The sequence below is a fragment of the Aquarana catesbeiana genome, linkage group LG02 (genome assembly GCF_042186555.1).
Source record: "Aquarana catesbeiana isolate 2022-GZ linkage group LG02, ASM4218655v1, whole genome shotgun sequence".
NCBI classification, from domain to species: Eukaryota; Metazoa; Chordata; class Amphibia; order Anura; family Ranidae; genus Aquarana; species Aquarana catesbeiana.
In genome coordinates, this window is record NC_133325.1 from 424,622,811 (window position 1) to 424,643,181 (window position 20,371).

A 20,371-nucleotide genomic window follows, 5' to 3' on the forward strand; every position below is an offset into this window, starting at 1 on the left:
GGCCAGCTACTTCCCTATCCTGCCTTAAAGGAAACTTTTCAGCTTCCTTCCTGGATGCTTTTTAGATATTTGCAATTGAAACGCGCAGTACAGCCGCAGTTCCTGATATTCGTTACTGTAACACAGAGTGGAACGGTTTCTTATCATCTGTAACGTGGATACAATACTTTTTTCAATTTATTTCCACATTATGAGTGGTGAAACAGACAGGGATTCCCACCTTTTCCACTCCTAGCGGGCTGTTGTGTACTGTTAGTATGCAAGACAAGATCCTGGCACACGCCCTTTGGACAAAAATCCGACGCTCGGTTGGCCAACAATCGTACCGTGTGCATGAGACTCAATGTCTCGTACACATGTTCCGATTATCGGATGATAAAAATCGCTTTCGGATTGATCGTTCGATAATCTGATTGTTGTTACACAAATTTCGACAGCCGATCACGACAATCCGTCCAACAAAATCCGAAGGGACAAACATGAAAACTTTGCTGGGACGACAGCCCATCGTACGACAATCGTTTAATCAGTACAGTATGCGTCCGGTAAAAATCGATAGACGAACACCAAGCATGATCGGAAACACGAAAATAAACCAGAAGGACACAGGGGTCACACGGATTTGACATCATTTCATATATGTAGCTACGCACAGCGGAAGGTTTTTCCAGACAAAAATCTTGCTTTTCAAAGAGCACATTTTGCACTGTTGTATTCGAATATTAGTTTTATGCAACAAACTGCAAACGATACATTGTACGATAACCGGAAAATGTGCTATGTGAGCGTCACAGGACACGTATCTGTTCCAGACACACACCAAACGTAAGTTAGGTAGAGGGAGATTCCATATAAGGTGACACAAAGGGTATAAACAGAAAGCGCCGCTCTCGTCACCCCCTCCCCTCCTCTCCACCCTGGTATGGTCAGTTACAGCAGAGCTCCGCCCATTACTGTTAGCGCGCGAACCTTCCCGCCCAGCACACACTCTTTGCCCCGCCTTTTCCTCAGGAAGTCTCGCGCTTGATCAGGGGAGAAGTGACGGCCATTGTACTGCTGTGTGGAGCGCTCGTTGTTGTTAGCGTGCTTCGCCGTGTCCTCCGTCTGATAACATCATGTCTCGTTACCTGCGGCCCCCAAACACGTCTCTTTTCGTCCGTAATATAGCAGACGACATCAGGTGAGCTGATGGGAGAGGAAAGGGCCTGGGAGGCGGGCTTCATCACAGCGTGTGCTGGAGTCTTACAGTGTGAGCGGAATGGCGGGGACACCCCGAGGCACATCGCCCCCTGGAGGTGGTGTGTGAGCTGTGCGCCGTTCCCTTCCACCTGGCGGGCTTGTAGGCCTTTGTATGACCCGTGTGATCCCAGCACATGGTGTGTGTGTGTGTGTATGTATGTATGTATGTATAGCGGCCTTCTCAGCACATTGTGTGTGTGTATGTATGTATAGCGGCCTTCTCCGCATACTAGCGCACAGGCCTTGGCCGCTCAGATGACGGGGAACCCGTTCTTGTTTTATAGAACGCTGGTTGCCTACCTGTAAAACGGCCTGTGCACTACATGAGGGGGAGGTTTTGTCAGAAAACGCTGGGTTATCCTGCACCTCTGTACACTGTGCGCATGCTCAGTTGTAGACACTTCCTAAGGGCTGGTTCACTCCAAAACATGGGGCGGGAAAGATGTATGCCATGTGTTTCCTGTACTGCAGGTGAGAGCAAAGAATGACACCCCACTAATTGCAGGGTACAGTACCACAATATTAAGTAGCTGGATGCAGCACATTCTGTAGTATTGCATGTCCTTTTTTTTTTTTTCCCCATATTCCAGTGAATTTAGCCCATTCAAATGAAGTCACACAACCAGCTCTCAGGGTAGGCTCACGTCTTATGCGTTTTTAGGTCATGGCCGTTGCTTAGAAATCCCATTGAACAAATTTCTTATATGGGTCCCATTCACATCTGTGCATTTTATTTATTTTTTTTTTCTGTGTATGAGTGCCAATACTTTTTCTCAAGTATTCGCCAATACATTACCTATCTTTAGTGTCGGGTGACAGTTTTTGATAGGGCTCATTCACACCATATCTGCGTGATGGTAAAACCACAGATGTCTTGCAGAGACACCAGTTTTTCATATGCTTTTCAGTTTTTGCAGCCTGTTCAGATGGGCTGGCTACAGTGCTAGTCATGTGCAGTTTTTTCTAATCTCATACACTAGTTGCATTGGAATTGCACCTGAACTGTACATATGTGAACCGAGTCTAAAGGTATCTGTTTTCGTACCAGAGCATTTTGCACAAGTGCTTTAGTGTCCGTGCAACGCTAATGTTTTGATGTGTTGTACACGCAGGATGTCATTTTGGGCTTTATAGCCTTCAGTGGAAGCACCCGATCCATGTACATGAGTTTTGGTAGCTTTTGTTTAACCACTTCAATTTCAGGCACTTCCCCCTTCCTGCCCAAGCCAGCTTTCAGCGCTGTTGCGGTCATGCAACACTGCACCCAAGCTAAACTTTTCTCATTTTGTACCCACAAATAGAGCTTTCTTTTGGTACTATTTGATCACCTCTGGGGTTTTTATTTTTGCTAAACAAATTAAAAAAAAAAACAAATGTTTACATTACCCCCCGCCCTTTCGTTTGTTATAAAATGTTGTAAATAAAGTCCCCTTTCACACTGGGGCGGGAGGTGCATCGGCGGTAAAGCGTCGCTACTTTTAGCGGCAGTATTCAGCCGCTAGCGGGGTGGTTAACCACTTCCATACAGGGCATTTTTACCCCCTTCCTGCCTGAGCCAGCTTTCAGCGCTGTCGCACTTTGAATAACAATTGCGCGGTCATACAACACTGTACCCAAATGAAATTTTTATCATTTTTTTTTCCCCACTAATAGAGCTTCTTTTGGTGTTTGATCACCTCTGTGGTTTTTATTACTTGTGCTATAAACAAAACAAGAGTGACAAGTTTGAAAAAAACAATATTTTTTTACTTTTTGCTATAATAAATATCCAAATTTTTTTTTTTCTTAAACAAATTTTTTCCTCTGTTTAGGCCGATACGTATTCTTCTACATATTTTTGGTAAAAAATATCACAATAAGCATATATTGGTTTGCGCAAAAGTTATAGCGTCTACAAAATAAGGGGGTAGATTTATAGAATTTTTATTATTTTTTTTTTACTAGTAATGGCGGCAATCTGCGATTTTTTTTTTTATTGTGACTGCGATATTGTGGCGGACACATCGGACAATTTTGACACATTTTTGGGACCATTCACATTTATACAGCGATCCGTGCTATAAAAATGCATTGATTTACTGTGTAAATGTGACTGGCAATGAAGGGGTTAACCAGGAGGGGGAGCTATAGGGTTAATCGTGTTGCTAGGGAGTGATTCTAACTGTGGGGGGAGGGGACTCACAAGGAGAGGAGACCGATTGGTGTTCCTCTGTACAAGGAACACACCATCGGTCTCCTTCCATCTGACAGGATGTGGATCTGTGTTTACACACAGATCCATGGTCCTGCTCGGTTACCTGGCAATCGCGGGTGTCCGGCGGACATTGCGGCCGCCGGCACGCGCACCGGGACCGGAGCGATGTGGCGCGCGCCCCCTGGGCTGCCTGGAAGGCTGCGCCGTCATATGACAGCGGCCCAGAACAACAGCTGCACCGTCCCGCCGTAATATGACGGCGGGCAGGCAGCAAGTGGTTAAAAACCACCGCAAAGCACCTCTGCAGAGGTGCTTTGCCGGAGGTATAGCAGTGGTGCCCCATTGATTTCAATGGGTAGGAGCGGTATACACACAGCTCCAAAGATGTTGCTAGTAGGACTTTTTTTTTTTTTTTTTTTCCCATCCTGCTAGCGCACCGCTCCTGTGTGGAAGCCCTCGGGGCTTTCACACAGGAGACACAGCAGCAGCTGTTTCTGGTCCGTTTGCAGGCGCTTTTTTAGCGCAAAAGCGCCTGCAAAACGACCAAGTGTGAAAGGGGTCTAAGGGTTTTCTCCTTTGCTGACAGGCACTGATGAGGTGGCACTCAGAGGCGGCACTGATGGGCACTATGATAGGTGTAAATGGGACCTGAAAGTGAAATTAGTGTGTGTGTGTGTATACACAAGAACAATGCTCTAAAAGGAAAAAAAAATAGTTCTGGAGGTGTTTGTTGCACATAAGGCAGCCTATTCAAAGATGGCCATACACTATGCAGTCTGACTTCAAGCTCTGTACAGTTGCCTTTGGATTTACCATAAGTATGGAATTGTTCAGGTGCGTCCTCCAATCTATTAAATGTGTATCAAATCAGACAGAACCTTGCATAGGGCTGGGGAAAAAAATCGACTTGAATCGAGTTGATGTCAAATCGATTTATTTTCAGCAAATCTAGATTTTTTTTTTTTTTTAGTTTTTTTTTTTTTTTTTTTTTTTCCACCAGGACTGGCGCGGTGTCCATCAAAAAAAAATTTGAATCGTGAATCAAGTTGTGGTGTGTGTGTGTTTTTTGTTTTGTTTTTTTGGAGAAAATTGCCCAGCTCTACCCTTGCACTGCATAGCTGATGGGAGACCTAAGGCCCCTTTCACACTGGGGCGGTAGGGGGCGTCGGCGGTAAAACAGCACTATTTTTAGCGCTTTTACCGCGGTATTCGGCCGATAGCGGTGCGGTTTTAACCCCCCGCTGGCGGCCGAAAAAGGGTTAAAGCCACTTGTATAGCCGCGGGTATTACCACGGTATAGCCGCGCTGTCCCATTGATTTCAATGGGCAGGAGCGGTGAATACACCCCTCCAAAGATGCGGCTGACAGGAGGTTTTTTTCTTCTCCTGCCAGCGCAACGCTGGCAAACAGCGGAGGCTGTTTTGGGGCGGTTTGCAGGCGGTATTTTTAGCGCAATAACGCCTTCAAACCGCCCCAGTGTGAAAGGGGCCTTATGGAGATTGTACAATCAAATTGTACAGAAAGTGGGTAGAAATGAGGTGGCATAGTATTGAGGGAGGTGTGGTTCAGAGTGGTACGCATGCCCTATTCTGTGATGCAGCAAGGCAGTGAATTATGGAATATGCTCTACAGGAAATGATGGAATCTGAGATATATATATATATATTTTATTTCGGATGAAAATTCAAACCTGCTATAAATGAGGCAAGTGAGCACATTGTTTTGGCTTGAGCAGAAAATACATTGAAAAGTCTTTTAGTTGTATTGAAAAGTGAACGTAGAAGATGCTCACCTTTTGGGAGCATGTTAGATGTTCCACCTGATTATAGGGTGGAACATGTGACCTGTTCCCAGTGTTGCAGCCCCCTTCCCTGCAGCAGCACAGGGAGAAGTTCCATGTACTGGCTTTCACTGTTTGGACAGCATGGCCCGTGCGGGGCTCCGCCCACATGTACTGTCTTGGAGAAGCCGCCCCCGCCGGGAAGACATATTGCTCAACAGGAGGGATTCCCCTGTCAGGACTGTCTGTGTTGATGAGGGAATCGTGCAAATTTCTTTCCTGCAATCTGTGGTTGCAGGAAAGAAATTTAAACTGTCTGGCTTGCCTTAAAAGCATTTTTTTTCCCATCTCTAGAATTGTGGAGACGAAATTGCATGAATTAGAACAATGGCATTAAATGGATTAGTGATAGTGAAGCTACATTAGGTCCTTTCACACAAGCGTTTTGTCTGGATCTATCTATTTTTTTTTTTTTTCAGACAACCACAATTTATACCTAAAGGCAGACCAATGTTATTGGATTAAAAAAAAAAAAAAGAATTAAAGGTTTTCATCCTCTTCTGATTTTTGCAGACTTACAGATGTCTTCTGTTTCTACGCTAGAAGTCTTCTTTTCTCTCTTTACTTTTGACCAACCCTGACTTTTTCTTTTAAAAAAAGGGGGGGGGCATGTAAAATGTGGAATGTATACCGATAACTGAAGCCAGATGTATGAACTTATAGGATTCAAGTTTCATAAGTGTGAAATGGCTTACTTTTTTCCACCCAAAAAATGTGGATTGAGATCCAGAAATGTAAACCAAGTTTTTCTTTTTTTTTTTTTTTCTTTTTTTTTCCTGATTGCTACAGGGTTTTGACAGTGTTTTTTCAGCGTATTAAATATAAACTACATGGTTTTTATTTCAGGTCTGAAGATATTCGCAGAGAATTTGGTCGATATGGCCCTATTGTTGATGTATATGTCCCCCCTTGATTACTACACACGACGTCCCAGAGGATTTGCATATGTTCAATATCCTTTCTTCCCTCAACTGGGTTATGAGGGAAAATGTCCTTAACAAAGATTGTGTGAGAGGTAACTGCACACAACACAAATTGCTTTGATAATCCCTTTTATGTTGCTCACTATACTTAGCAAAGTAATTCATGAGCATGCTTTGTTTTTTAACTTTCTGTGCAATGTAAAACTAACAAAGATCTAGTAGTTACGGTAGTTTACTAGTAAATATTGCAACAAATCCAGTCAATTTTATTGTGTCCACATATAGTTATGGATAGATAATTTCCTTCACTTTAAATCTTTTTCCTAATTCTGCTGTTCTGTTACCTCAGAATTGTAAAGCTGTACATTAAAGGCGAAGCCACAGAGAAAGCATGAAAAGAACTTTAGAGTAGAGACAAGTAGACAAAGCAAAGACCCCTTAATGATCAGGCTTGAAGAATAAAAGGGAAATTGGGAAAAGAAAAGCTGGAAGGACAAGCCAAATAGGAGTCAAAGCTTCGCTTAATTCACAAAAGTGGGAAAGTTATTTTTGAAAGTTAAAGATAAAAGCATGAAGCCCCTCCTGACAATGTCCTTCTGACAAGCTTAGAAATAAAAGGTCAAGATGTCGTTGAATGGTGACCAAGATTACAGGAGACTATGTATCCTACCTTCATGTGTCCTCTTGTGTAAGTACGCAACTTGATATGGATGGCAATAGGGTTTGACTAGTTATCAGTCTGCAATTTTGCAGGTGGATCAAGATTGTGTGTGTGTGGGGGGGGTTCACGGTTTGGCTATTCCATCCTTAGATGAAAATGGTGACTTATAAACACTACACGCGTGCCTGCTGTATGTAATGTTCCAAATTTCAGTTCAGGGTAGGTTAGATTTCAAAGGTAAATATCCTTGGCATGGTGTTTTTGCATGGTATGGTATTTTGCTTCTGTATTGTCATGTTACATTTTATTTTTTTCCGGCTTTATTTTTCTAACTATTTACTGCCAAGGTATGTCCTATTACGTCCTGGGGCTTGAGTGGTGGTTTCTGAATGATGCCTGCAGCTACGGGCATCATCCAGATATTCTTTTCTGCCGGCGATTCCCTGCATCGTAAAAACAATTGTAGCAGCTTGATCATTTTTACAGGTTGTAGGAGGGGACCAGATGGTCCCGGCAGTCTGACGTCACGTCCGGCGGAAGTTAATCTTGTTGTGTACTCGGCTGGAAAGGCTGAGGTTGGGTTTTTTGTTTTTGGGCTCTTTTTTTTTTTTTTTTTTTTTTTTTTCCCTTTTCTGCCTAGAGGAGAGATGTGGGGTCTTATAGACCCCACATCTCTCCATAAAGAGGACCTGTCGTGCACTATTCCTATTACAAGGGATGTTTACATTCCAGTAATAAGAATAAGTGATAGGGAAAAATTAAAATAAAATAAACAAAATAGCGCCCCTGTCCCCCGCGTGCTCGCACACATAAGTGAAACACATTACGTACATCGTGACCTGCAGTGGTAAACGGCATTCAAACCACACATGAGGTATCACTGTGAATGTTAGAGCAAGAGCAAAAATTCTAGCACAAGACCTCCTGCCCTGTAAGCTCTAGAACAGGTAACCTGTAAATATAGTAAAGCGTTGCCTATGGAGATTTTTAAATAGTTTGGCGCAATTTTAAAGCATGACTTACATCTTTCAATTATACAAAAAAATTGGACTAACGTTACGGTTTGTTTTTTTTAATTCATGATTTTTTTTTTTCCCCCAAAAAGCGTTTAGAAAATTGCTGCGCAAGTACTGTGTGATATGAAAAGTTGCAACAGCATTAATTTTATTCCCTAGAGTCTCTGCTAAAAAGAAAAAAAATGATGATTTTTACATGTAGGAGAGAAGTGCAAGAATAGGCTTGGGCAGAAAGTGGTTAATAGAATCTCAAGTATCTTTTACCTTTTGGAAGCATGTTGCTTCCATATTTAGGATGTAATATGCTCCTATCTGTGACAGGCAGGGGGTGATCCTCTCCCTGTACCTGCTGTCACAGCAGCACGCCTGTGTGAAGATATGCCACACCGCCTTGTCAGTCATTCACATCTGCGAAAGAAATACTACAAGTTCCCTCTTTCAGTGTGGCAGACGTACTTGTATTTTGATTGGGCTGTGAGTTCGCTGCTCAGCATGCTCATAGTTCATTCTTTCTCTAGCTTTGTATCCACCCATACGGGGGAGATGGGCACAAAGCTAGAGGAAGGCTGACCTTGCACCTGTGATCTGATGATCGTGCTTACATTACACTGCAAGCTCCAGTTAAAAATGTAAAAATCCCCCCCCCCCCCCCCCCCCCCTTTTTTTTTTTTGTTTTTTTTTTCCTTCAAATATGTGCATTTATTTGGGGGGGGGGGGGGGTTTAAAGGTGAACTTGGCCTTTTAAAATTCAGATTTTGCCCTGTGCATATAGTTGAGGAGATGGCCAGAATAAGTTTAAGGTGTATGAGGTTGATGCAGGGTTAAAAAAAAAAAAAAAAACTGCTGTGTTCTCAATGGCAGCCAAAAGCATTCAGTTTACATTTTTCCAGTATTCTTCTATCCTAGTTCTAGCAGGCTGTTCTGTGGTTTTGAGACTAGTTTATATTGCCTGTTTCTGCATGTGTACAAAGTTGCTTTCCCAGAGGATTAGTAATGTAAGTGGTGGGTGTGAGATCACCTACCTAGAATTGCAAGACATTTTAAAAGTAGTTTGCGCTTAAGCATCTTACTGTTTATGGGGCTGCTTTGCATGAGAACGGTAAATTTGCTAGGTAACATCAGCTATTTGCTTCTTTTGGGACCTATGAAATATAGAAACCTCCAAAGCCCTACTGAGGTCACACATGGCAATTAGGAAAAGGTCTGATTTTAGACTCTGGCCTTCTGTAAAAAGCCATGGCTAGATCATGTAGTATGAAAAGGTATGAAATTTGATTCGTTTTTCTCACCCTAAAGAGCTGTGTGGTTTCATAAAGATGTTGCAGAGGAGGCTGAGCTCTGATGCGGTGATTGGTCTGCTTTTTATTCACTGACGACGTCCCCCTTTTTTTCCTTTTTTTTTTTTTTTTTTTTTGTGTTAATATATTTGAGGTAATTTAAAATTCATATATAACCTGCACAGTGCATATTACATGGTAAAAGGCATTTCAAATGCCATACTCTTGCGTGGTGTTTTTTTTTTTGGGGGGTATTAGTGGCATCTGTGCATAGATGTTTGTAAATTCTTCCTTTTTAGATTTATTAGTTGTCGGAAACCTTTTCAAATGTTGCCTGTTTTTTGTGAGGTGCGGCTTCACTTGACTGAGCACACACACTCTTAGGATGAACATGGTAGCATAGCGGCTGCCATAGCTTGGTACTTCTGAAATGCTAGTTGCCTGGATGGAATGATTTTTGGAAGTGGGGAAACTAGATGGCAGATTATGCTGTATTTACAGACCTGACTTTCCTAAGCTTGTGTGTTGCTTCTTGGTCAATATCTGAAAGCACCAGTGAACCTTCAGTTGAAATTGGCTAAATACATTCCAGATGCCTCAAAACAAGTCTTAAGCTGGCCATAGAATATAGAGCAAATATTCTTAGGAAAATGTGTACGAAAGTTCTCAGAACATTTGCTTGCTGTTCAAAAAGTTTTTATTTTTTAACATTTAATCTTGGAATGAATTGAATGGACTTTACAGAATGAAATGCCACATACTGTTAGAAATTTGTCCAGAAATTTTCCATCCTGCTCCTTGAAATTTCTTAAACTTTCTTAGAAGTAGAGGTGCACTGAATGGAAATCTTGGTGCCGAAAATGGGTTTTTTTTTAAATATATTTATATTTTTATATATAAGTCGACTGTTTCTTTAATATCAATTTTAAATATGAATCTCAGTCATTATTAGCACATTTAGTCCAAGAAAAATGTATCACTTTAAATTCTATGAATGTCTGCACACAGGTCTATTGGGCTTCCATTGTGGTAGTAAAAAATCATGCATGCTGCCTTTTTAGTCAGTTGGGGGAAAAAAAAAAAAAAAGCATCGTTAATGCACTCATCTTATGTTTTTGCGGTTTTTCAATCAGGTGACCTATGAAAAACTACATAAGCACAGTAAAAATAGTCACGAATTTGCGGCAAAATCCCCTCCGTGTTCCAGTGCTATTATCGGCACTTGGTTTCTTTTACTGGTATTCTGCCGATAACCACACCATTTTTGGACTAAATGTTTTGGTGCATCTCTACTTGGAACCCTTTCCCAAGACTTTTTGTTCAAAATGCTACCCATTTGTGGCCCAGCTTTAGTTCTGTTTTCTTGATAAATTAGTTAGAAACTGCTAATTGTGTTTAATGCCAGTGTGCTGTCACACTTGTTCTCTGCAGAGGTCTGACATGCCCCCTGCTGAGTCGCAGGTCTCCCCAGTCAGCAAGAATATTATTGGAGCTATAGGTCTGACTTGGTAGGGGTGAATGTTGGACCCTCGCCAAAGCGTGTTTCCACACAGCATGAATCGTTCTCTACAGGGGACACTTTAGGCTTCTTAAAAAAAAAAAAAAAAAAAAAACGCTTTGTTTTCAAGCACCTGGTATATGGGGTTTAAAAATTTCAAGCTAGGGATGGGACAGCTGGCATTTTCAAGATCAGCAATAGCAAACCCTGTATTTCCTTCTGTTTGGTGTCTGGACCTGTTTACTTAAATATTCCTCAGTGCAGAGCAGCAGTAATTCTGCAGACTAGGACTGTAATGACCCCTGCTGGTACATTTAACATTTAGTGGGAACCAGCACTATTTCATCTTTTTGTAAAGAACCTTGACTGCAAGCACATTTGAAGATGTCCGTGATGCGAAGATGCTTTGCATAACCTGGACAGAAGATGGATTTGTGGACGTCAGATTGAAATTCAGTTTGCACAGGGAGACAGGAAAAGTAAGTATACAGCAAAGAAAATCTTTGCATATTTTACTCTAAAGTGACACTAAACACTGGTTAAATACAAATTCTGTAAGTATGTTGTAACTCAAATGTAATTTTCCACTGCTATGTTCATTCTCTGTGGTCCCATGATATATGATGTAAGAATGTAGTCAGCATGGAGTAAGAGTACAACAAATCAACAGAGATGGATTTCTAAGTGACAGGCAGTGCACGCGGAAAACCTGCACAGCTTTACACACCCCAAAGCTGACAATCTCCGCATCTCTCCTAGTTTAGAGTCTGGAGCTGCAGCCTGCTATTCAGTGCAGTTAGAGTGTAAGCTGTCAGCATATGTTGTGAAAAATTTTAAGTTTGAGGGTCAGGTCACACCCACAGCGCAAGTCCAGGGTGGGATTTATTTTCTGCATCAAAAAACGCATGTACAATAGGTTATATCGTTTTCAATGGCATAGTTCACACCAGAGCTTGCAGTTCTTGTGTGTTCCAGGAAAAAAAGTAGAACATTCTTCCTGCACTGGAATGCTGTAAAATGCACTGGAACACATGTCCTTAAGGTTTAAGAAGGGGGGGGGGGGTACAAATGCACTGGACTGCATCAAAAACGCATATGCAGGAAAGCATCTGGACTGCGTTTCTGTGGTGTGAACTGGCCCTAAGTTTTTGTGAATAAAAATATCTTGACAATGGCACATGCCGGGTACTACATTTGAGGCAAGGCTAATGTAGTACATGGCTTTGTGCTGTGTTGTCAGATCGTGCCCTTTTGTGAATGAAAGCCTGCTTCTCAACTTGCAATGCTTCACAACATAAGCTGACTGTTCTCACACTCTCTGTACACTAAATAGCTGGCTGCAGCTCTGGACTCTGTAAGCTAGAGTAGAGCAATGAGGCAGTAGCTGCAGAATGGGGGGGGGGGGGGGGGGGCCTATATGTATGTGTTTCAGGAGGAGTGTAGCTACAGACACATTTATTTTTAATGTGGGCTTTAGCAAGCTTTTTCCTTTTTTAAAGTGGTTGTAAACTCTTGAAATCTGAACAAAGCACATGTATCTGTAGTGTTTACTTCTGAAGTTTTTTGACGCAAGATAAATAACAGCATATGTTTCTCTTTTGATAGCATGGAAGTGTCAATTGTGAAATGGCTTTAAAGTCTTACTCCATGAGCTTTAAAAAAAAAAAAAAAAATATCACCCTTGCAAAGGCTACATGCTTGCTATGTCTAGAAGTGCCTGAATATGGTTTAAATACTTAGCCTTTTATCCTCACTACCCAGCAGGGTCCTTCAACCAGTCCCATGCAGCCTTCCCTGTAAGCTGCGACTGGCTCACACTCCAGCCGCCTTGGCCTCTGTATATTCATACTGAGGCTGTGCCCAGAGACTGGAGCTATGGGCAGAGGAGAGGGCAGGGGTGTAAGGCAAGTACTGCAGCCTGTACAGTAACCTCTAGCCATAACAAGCATTTAACCTTTTTCAGGGGTGAATAAAATTCCTAGTGCTGGGCTTTCATATTCTGTAAGTTTGCTAGTTTTTCCATTTTCATTTTTATCCTTCCACTTCATAGCACCCCAATCAAATGAAATCCAAGGAGGGGCGGAGCTCCTATGGTTCTTCACGTTATGATGATGACAGATCCAGGCGCTCTAGAAGCCGCAGTTATGAGAGGCGAAGGTCCAGGAGTCGATCTTATGACCAGAACTATGAGAGATCCTACAGTCCTAAAGGGTAAGTCTTCCATGCTTGTATTGTAACTATCTTGCTGTAAAAAAACTCCTTATGGTTTGTATTCACTTCCCCACCTTGTCTCTTCCCCCATCAGGAGATCTGATAGACCGCGCCGTAGCAGAAGCCGATCAAATCGTGGCAGGTACATATCTTTTCTGTTCTGATAACTTTTACTTTTGTCAATTTGTCTAGTGTACAGATTTTGCACAGTATGGAGATGAGGTATGGTACTTTACATTTTAACTTTTCAGCCATTCTTAATATCCTGCTAAAGAGTAGATGTGCTAGTCAGAAAAGTGTATGTGTGTGTGTATATATACAAGTGCTAGTATCAGTAGATCACTGCTTTGTTCGGACATTCCGACAACAAAATCCATGGATTTTTTCTGACGGATGCTGGCTCAAACTTGTCTTGCATACACACGGTAACACAAAGTTGTCGGAAAATCCGATCGTTCTGAACGCGGTGACGTAAAACACGTATGTCAGGACTATAAACGGGGCAGTGGCCAATAGCTTTCATCTCTTTATTTATTCTGAGCATGCGTGGCACTTTGTCCGTCGGATTTGTGTACACACGATCGGAATTTCCGACAACGGATTTTGTTGTCGGAAAATTTTATCTCCTGCTCTCCAACTTTGTGTGTCGGAAAATCCGATGGAGCCCACACACGGTCGGAATTACCGACAACACGCTCCGATCGGACATTTTCCATCGGAAAATCTGACCGTGTGTACGGGGCATTAGTCAGCCCTGATCTCTGCTAGCACTTTTTTTTTTTTTTTGTAGCGATTCTGACAGCCCTTGACACCCCCCACCCCCCCCCCCCCCCCCACCCCCCCTGCGAGTCATACCAGGTACCTATAAATTTATTGGCCAAACGAAAGGTACACTAGCAAAGAGGCCACAGGATACTGAGCATGACAGATGAGAGTGATGGGAGAATCTGCACTGTCAGATTCAGGCTTGGTTTTTAAACCTGTATACAGCAGCGGCACCCTGACAGACGACCGAGCAGAGGACACAAAACACGTCAATTTTGTTTGGGTACGTCGCACAACCGCGCAATTGTCAGTTAAAGCGATGCAGCACGGGGCTGAAGTAGTTAACATAAAATATAATTGTTGAGCAAATAGATACCAAAAACATGTCAAGACTTTGTTTTAACATCATTACTAGGCCAAATGTACCATTATCCCATTTCTTCTTTGCCTATTACACTTGTAGCAACTAGAATGACCATACCACAGTAAAGAATGTGCAGGAGTAACCGAGATCACGAACGCTACACATTCTTTACTGTGGTCGGTTTAGCCGGGCTCCCGCTTTAAAAAGGTATGTCTCTGCCCACGGCTAATCTGAGGATCCTCCACATAGTCTAAGGCAGTGTTTCTCAATTCCAGTCCTCAAGGCGCACCAACAGGTCATGTTTTCAGGATTTCCCTCAGATAAAACGGCTGTGGTAATTACTAAGGCAGTGAAACTGATCAAATCACCTGTGCAAAATAAGGGTAAGCGTGAAAACATGACCTGTTGGTGCGCCTTGAGGACTGGAATTGAGAAACACTGGTCTAAGGGTCATCACAAACCGCTCCCCTCGTGTGTGTGAATGGGGTCTTGCATGTTTAACAGAAGCTACCGGTTATATTCAATGATATAACAAAAAGTGCAGCGCTGGATATATATACAAAACCCAAAATTGGTATTACTAATGAAGGACAGAAAACTTTCATATGTGATCCATAAATGGTGAAAAAATAACACAAGTGCTTCACTGTAAAGGTATGTGTGCGTGATTTAATACCAATTTTACATCCACATATTTTGAGAGTCCAAAATACAAAAAGTGTCCAAAGGAACGAATAGACGTGACTTTTTTTTATATATGGATAAATCCGTGACTGTCACCGTGTTGAACGCCCGTCACCTGGTATAGATTAAAGGCTTACCAAGACAGCCTCTGATCAGAGGCATAGAGCTAACAGCTTGGGGTTTTCACTCCACAGCGACTGGAACTTTATCTGGGATGATGGATGTAGATCAGCAAGCGATCACCATAGGCCTCCAGACAGCAGTCCAATCAGGAAAAAACTCTCACCGATATGAAGGTATCCAAGTGGAAAGAGAAACTCCAATAGTATAGAGCGTTTTAACTTTCATTTATTAAAAAACGCCACACTGGCATCCATAAAAAACTTTTCCTGGCACCCTGATGTCATTTCTGACGAAACGGCCGTAGGGTTGACACGCTCGTACCGACGGCGCATGCGCGGAGTTTCGTTTTAAAGCTGAGTTTGTTCTTTGCAAAGAAAAGTTTTTTTATGGATGCCAGTGTGGCGTTTTTTAATAAATGAAAGTTAAAACGCTCTATACTATTGGAGTGTTTCTCTTTCCTCTTGGATACCTTCATATCGGTGAGAGTTTTTTTTCCTGATTGGACTGCTGTCTGGAGGCCTATGGTGATCGCTTGCTGATCTACATCCATCATCCCAGATAAAGTTCCAGTCGCTGTGGAGTGAAAACCCCAAGCTGTTAGCTCTATGCCTCTGATCAGAGGCTGTCTGCTAAGCCTTTAATCTATACCAGGTGACGGGCGTTCAACACGGTGACAGTCACGGATTTATCCATATATAAAAAAGTCACGTCTATTCGTTCCTTTGGACACTTTTTTTGTATTTTGGACTCTCAAAATATGTGGATGTAAAATTGGTATTAATCACGCACACATACCACTACAGTGAAGCACTTATGTTTTATTTTTTCACCATTTATGGATCACATATGAAAGTTGTCTGTCCTTCATTAGTAATACCAATTTTGGGTTTTGTGTGTATGTGTGTATATATAGATATAGAGATATAGAGATAGAGAGATATATATGTAAATTAGAATATTTTGAAAAACTTGATTTATTTCAGTAATTGCATTCAAAAGGTGTAACTTGTACATTATATTTATTCATTGCACACAGACTGATGCATTCAAATGTTTATTTCATTTAATTTTGATGATTTGAAGTGGCAACAAATGAAAATCCAAAATTCCGTGTGTCACAAAATTCGAATATTGTGTAAGGGTTAAATTTTGAAGACACCTGGTGCCACAAACTAATCAGCTGATTAACTCAAAACACCTGCAAAGGGCTTTAAATGGTCTCTCAGTCCAGTTCTGAAGCCTACACAAACATGGGGAAGACTTCAGATTTGACAGCTGTCCAAAAGGCGACCATCGACACATTGCACAAGGAGGGAAAGACACAAAAGGTTATTGCTGAAGAGGCTGGCTGTTCTCAGAGCTCTGTGTCCAAACACATTAATAGAGAGGCAAAGGGAAGGAAAAACTGTGGTCAGAAAAATTGTACAAGCGATAGGGATCACCGCGCCCTAGTCAAGATTGTGAAAAAAAACCCATTCAAAAATGTGGGGGAGATTCACAAGGAGTGGACAGCTGCTGGAGTCAGTGCTTCAAGATCCACCACCAAGAGACGCTTGAAAGACATGGGTTTCAACTGCCGCATACCTCGTGTCAAGCCACTGTTGACCAAGAAACAGCGCGAAAACCGTCTCACCTGGGCTAAGGAAAAAAAGAGCTGGACTGCTGCTGAGTGGTCCAAAGTCATGTTTTCTGACGAAAGCAAATTTTGCATTTCCTTTGGAATTCGAGGTCCCAGAGTCTGGAGGAAGACAGGAGAGGCACAGGATCCACGTTGCCTGAAGTCTAGTGTAAAGTTTCCACCATCAGTGATGGTTTGGGGTGCCATGTCATCTGCTGGTGTCGGTCCACTCTGTTTCCTGAGATCCAGGGTCAACGCAGCCGTCTACCAGCAAGTTTTAGAGCACTTCATGCTTCCTGCTGCTGACCTGCTCTATGGAGATGGAGATTTCAGGTTCCAACAGGACTTGGCGCCTGCACACAGCGCAAAATCTACCCGTGCCTGGTTTACGGACCATGGTATTTCTGTTCTAAATTGGCCAGCCAACTCCCCTGACCTTAGCCCCATAGAAAATCTGTGGGGTATTGTGAAAAGGAAGATGCAGAATGCCAGACCCAACAACGCAGAAGAGTTGAAAGTCACTATCAGAGCAACCTGGGCTCTCATAACACCTGAGCAGTGCCAGAAACTCATCGACTCCATGCCACGCCGCATTAATGCAGTAATTGAGGCAAAAGGAGCTCCAACCAAGTATTGAGTATTGTACATGCTCATATTTTTCATTTTCATACTTTTCAGTTGGCCAACATTTCTAAAAAATCCCTTTTTTGTATTAGCCTTAAGTAATATTCTAATTTTGTGACACACGGAATTTTGGATTTTCATTTGTTTCCACTTCAAATCATCAAAATTAAATGAAATAAACATTTGCATGCATCAGTCTGTGTGCAATGAATAAATATAATGTACAAGTTACACCTTTTGAATGCAATTACTGAAATAAATCAAGTTTTTCAAAATATTCTAATTTACTGGCTTTTACCTGTATATCCAGCGCTGCACTTTTTGTTATATCTATTTAGTAGTGCCCTTATCAAGGTTATAGTGCTTAGCTGCAGGATATTCTTTCACAGGTTGTTATATTCACTTAGTTATTGTTTGCACACCTAGCGCAAATTTTTCCTTTAGAAACGGTTATATTCAATGCACTGTGAGTTAAACGGTTTAAAAGACAAAAAAAAAAAAAAAACGATACAATCTTTCTTTCCTGTAGATTTAATCGGCGGCAGCGATCACAATCAAGGTCCAACAGCAGATCTCGCTCCAAATCGCAGCCAAGAGAGGAAAAAAAAGAGAGGCGTTCTGGATCTAGATCGCATTCCAAAACAAAAGCAGATGGCAAACACAAAACAAGTTCTAGAGTGAGCAGGGAGTCGAGAAAAGAAGACCATGAAAGATCAAAATCTCCATCCCGCTCAGAGTCCAAGTCACGGTCAAAGTCAAGATCGCGATCTTGGAATAGTCATAAATCCAGTGGTCATTAATGCTTTTTCCCCTGAGCAGTTTTTATCCATGGAAATGTGAAGGGTTTTTTTTTTTTTTTATGAATTTTGTTAGTGCTACACCTAATTTTATGTCTGACAGCAAATGATCAAAGGATTTTAGGCCATCAGTCAAATTAAGCAGTTATCTTACTAATACAAAACATTCTGGTTCTTTTAGATTGGGGCCTTTTTAAACTTTTTATTCACCGGTAAAGTTCAAGGACTGTGATGCCTGGATGAGTTCATCTAACTGTATAGCGCTAAAGATGTTCTAAGGCCCCACAAGTTTCTCAGTTTGCTAGTAATTATGCTAGTACTTGAACTCTGAAAAGATTCTACAATTTTGCTGTTTGGGGCTTCTAACCTTTTCCTGCCTTGTATTTATAAAGGGAATTGATGTATTTTCAAAGCTGCAGGAAGACTTGTATTGGGCTTTATGTATTGGCCATCCACATAAACATATTTGTTAAATTGAAGCTGTATACTTTACAGCAAGTTTGGGGCAGGAAACCATTTGCTTTGTAACTTTTAATTTACATTTTGAGAGCCTATTTTTGTGACCAGCAGTATTGAGACAGGTTTTTTAGAATGGCTAACTGATCTACCTTAGACACTAGTTTCAGCACCCATTGGGTAAGGTTTGCTCTGATTCAAAACCTTGATCTTTAGCATGCAAGGAAGTGTAACTGTCATTTTTAGCTCCCCCTTCACCCCCAGCATCATATACTACTTGCCCTGCTGTCTGGAGTAGTGAAAAGGTTCTGTGTAAATCCCAGAACGAATTGTTGGAGAGTATTCAGGGCTGAGAACTTCCCCATGTGACAGGGCTAAGCAAATTTGCCATTTACCAGAACATTCACAGAAGAGGGGGGGGTGAGTCAATGTATAAGTTATCCTTATCTTTAGTCAGAAGTTTTCATACATAGTGCCTGGTAGTTTTAAAGATAATTCCTGTATTTTTATTGCACCCAATGCGCTAGGTTTTTCACAAAGAATGTTTTTGCCACCATTCTGACATGTAAGGGTGCCTCTGAAGAACCACAGTTGGTCAGAAATAAGCTGGTAGTTTAGTTCAGTTACAGAATATATGGACATGGAGGTCATCACTTGTTGGCTTTTTGTTTGTTGGGACTCAGCAATTTCATTTCACTTGCTGACTTTTGGTCTTATGCATTTTATGTAGTCAAGTGTTGGGCCCCCTTGGCATTCAAACAAGTAGGAGGACCTGGGGGGCTTAATGCAGATCACTGAGAGGTCTCAAGGAGTAAACTTTTGGATTATAGCCCACAAATTTTGTAGATCAGCTGAAACCCTTAGTTCTGTTAGATTGCCCCTATGTTCTTCAAAAGCACACTTTTACAATCCATTCATTTCATGTGTATACTTGGGTGTATATTTTATGTATGTGTACATTGTAATAACAATGTTGTCAATGAATGATTGTGGCACACTAGTGTCCGTCCTTTAAGAAATAATCAAATTAACACCCTTTGACTGTCTTATGCATTTGCAGGTACTTAAGATGACCTGTGGTTTCTTGCATTTGAATTTTTCTGTAGGTTATTAAATAGTGTTGGTTACAATTTTTGTACTAAAGTATTTTGTTTTTGGATTGGCAGTTACTATTATTTACTATGCAATCATTTATGTGCATGTCTTAAAAGTACATTTCATGTGGAAACTACAGTTTTAGCAGGCGACATGTTGAATTGAAGTTTGTATTTCTTTTCTTTATAGAGGCTGACAAGATATTTTTATATGTTCTCTCTAACCAATGCTGTATTTAAAAACAATTGGTTACTCTTTGAAAGTCTAAGATCTCGTGCTTGCTGTACATTTTGGCATAAGCTGAAATAAACTGGGGAAAAATTGGTATCTTAAAATTTTTCATTTTGGAGAGGTCAGAGTTCTTGGATGAATGGGTTGTATTTTTGCTCAGGAAAAAAGTCTAACACATTATTTGTAATGTGCATATACACACAGGCACATAAACAAGCACCGTGCATCCTTCAGTTAAAAAAAAAAAAAAAATTCAAGGGTTCCATATTCAAAGTAAATCGCTGGAAACAACTGCAGATGGCTTAACGCACCACTCTGAGCAAGGAGATGCAAAGAAAAGGTGGCAAAATGCTCATTTGCATATTTCAGAACATTAGAATAAGTTTGGGTGAACGCATATACACATGATGGGTGAAGTGTCAAAATGTTTTTGCTAACAAGGGTTAACCACTTAACCTGTAGAAAGTTTTACCCCCTTCATGATCAGAGCATTTTTTGCTATTCAGCACTGTTATTTTAACTGGCAGTTGCTTGGTCATGCAACACTGTATGTAAATTTAATTGTTGTTTTGTCACACAAATGGCTTTCATTGGTGGCAGTACAGCATTGCAAAAAGTGCAGCGCTAGAAAATCAATAATAACTAACATTGATTCATGACATACAATGTAGATATATCCCATAAGTGTGGTTAACAAATATACAGAATTTAACGTGATTGGCAGATATGTTTAACCACTTGACGACCGCCGCACG

The 20,371-nt window shown here is 41.4% G+C and overlaps 1 protein-coding gene across 1 annotated transcript; it reads left to right on the forward strand.

Moving 5' to 3' along the window:
- The first annotated feature begins 979 nt into the window (after positions 1–979).
- On the forward strand, positions 980–19,720 carry SRSF10 (serine and arginine rich splicing factor 10). The gene is given in 8 exon segments (XM_073615491.1): positions 980–1,180; positions 6,120–6,177; positions 6,179–6,225; positions 11,025–11,041; positions 11,044–11,138; positions 12,699–12,859; positions 12,954–13,001; positions 17,567–19,720. Coding segments are annotated over 8 exon segments (762 nt in total). The 5' UTR covers positions 980–1,115; the 3' UTR covers positions 17,838–19,720.
- The last annotated feature ends 651 nt before the right edge of the window (positions 19,721–20,371 follow it).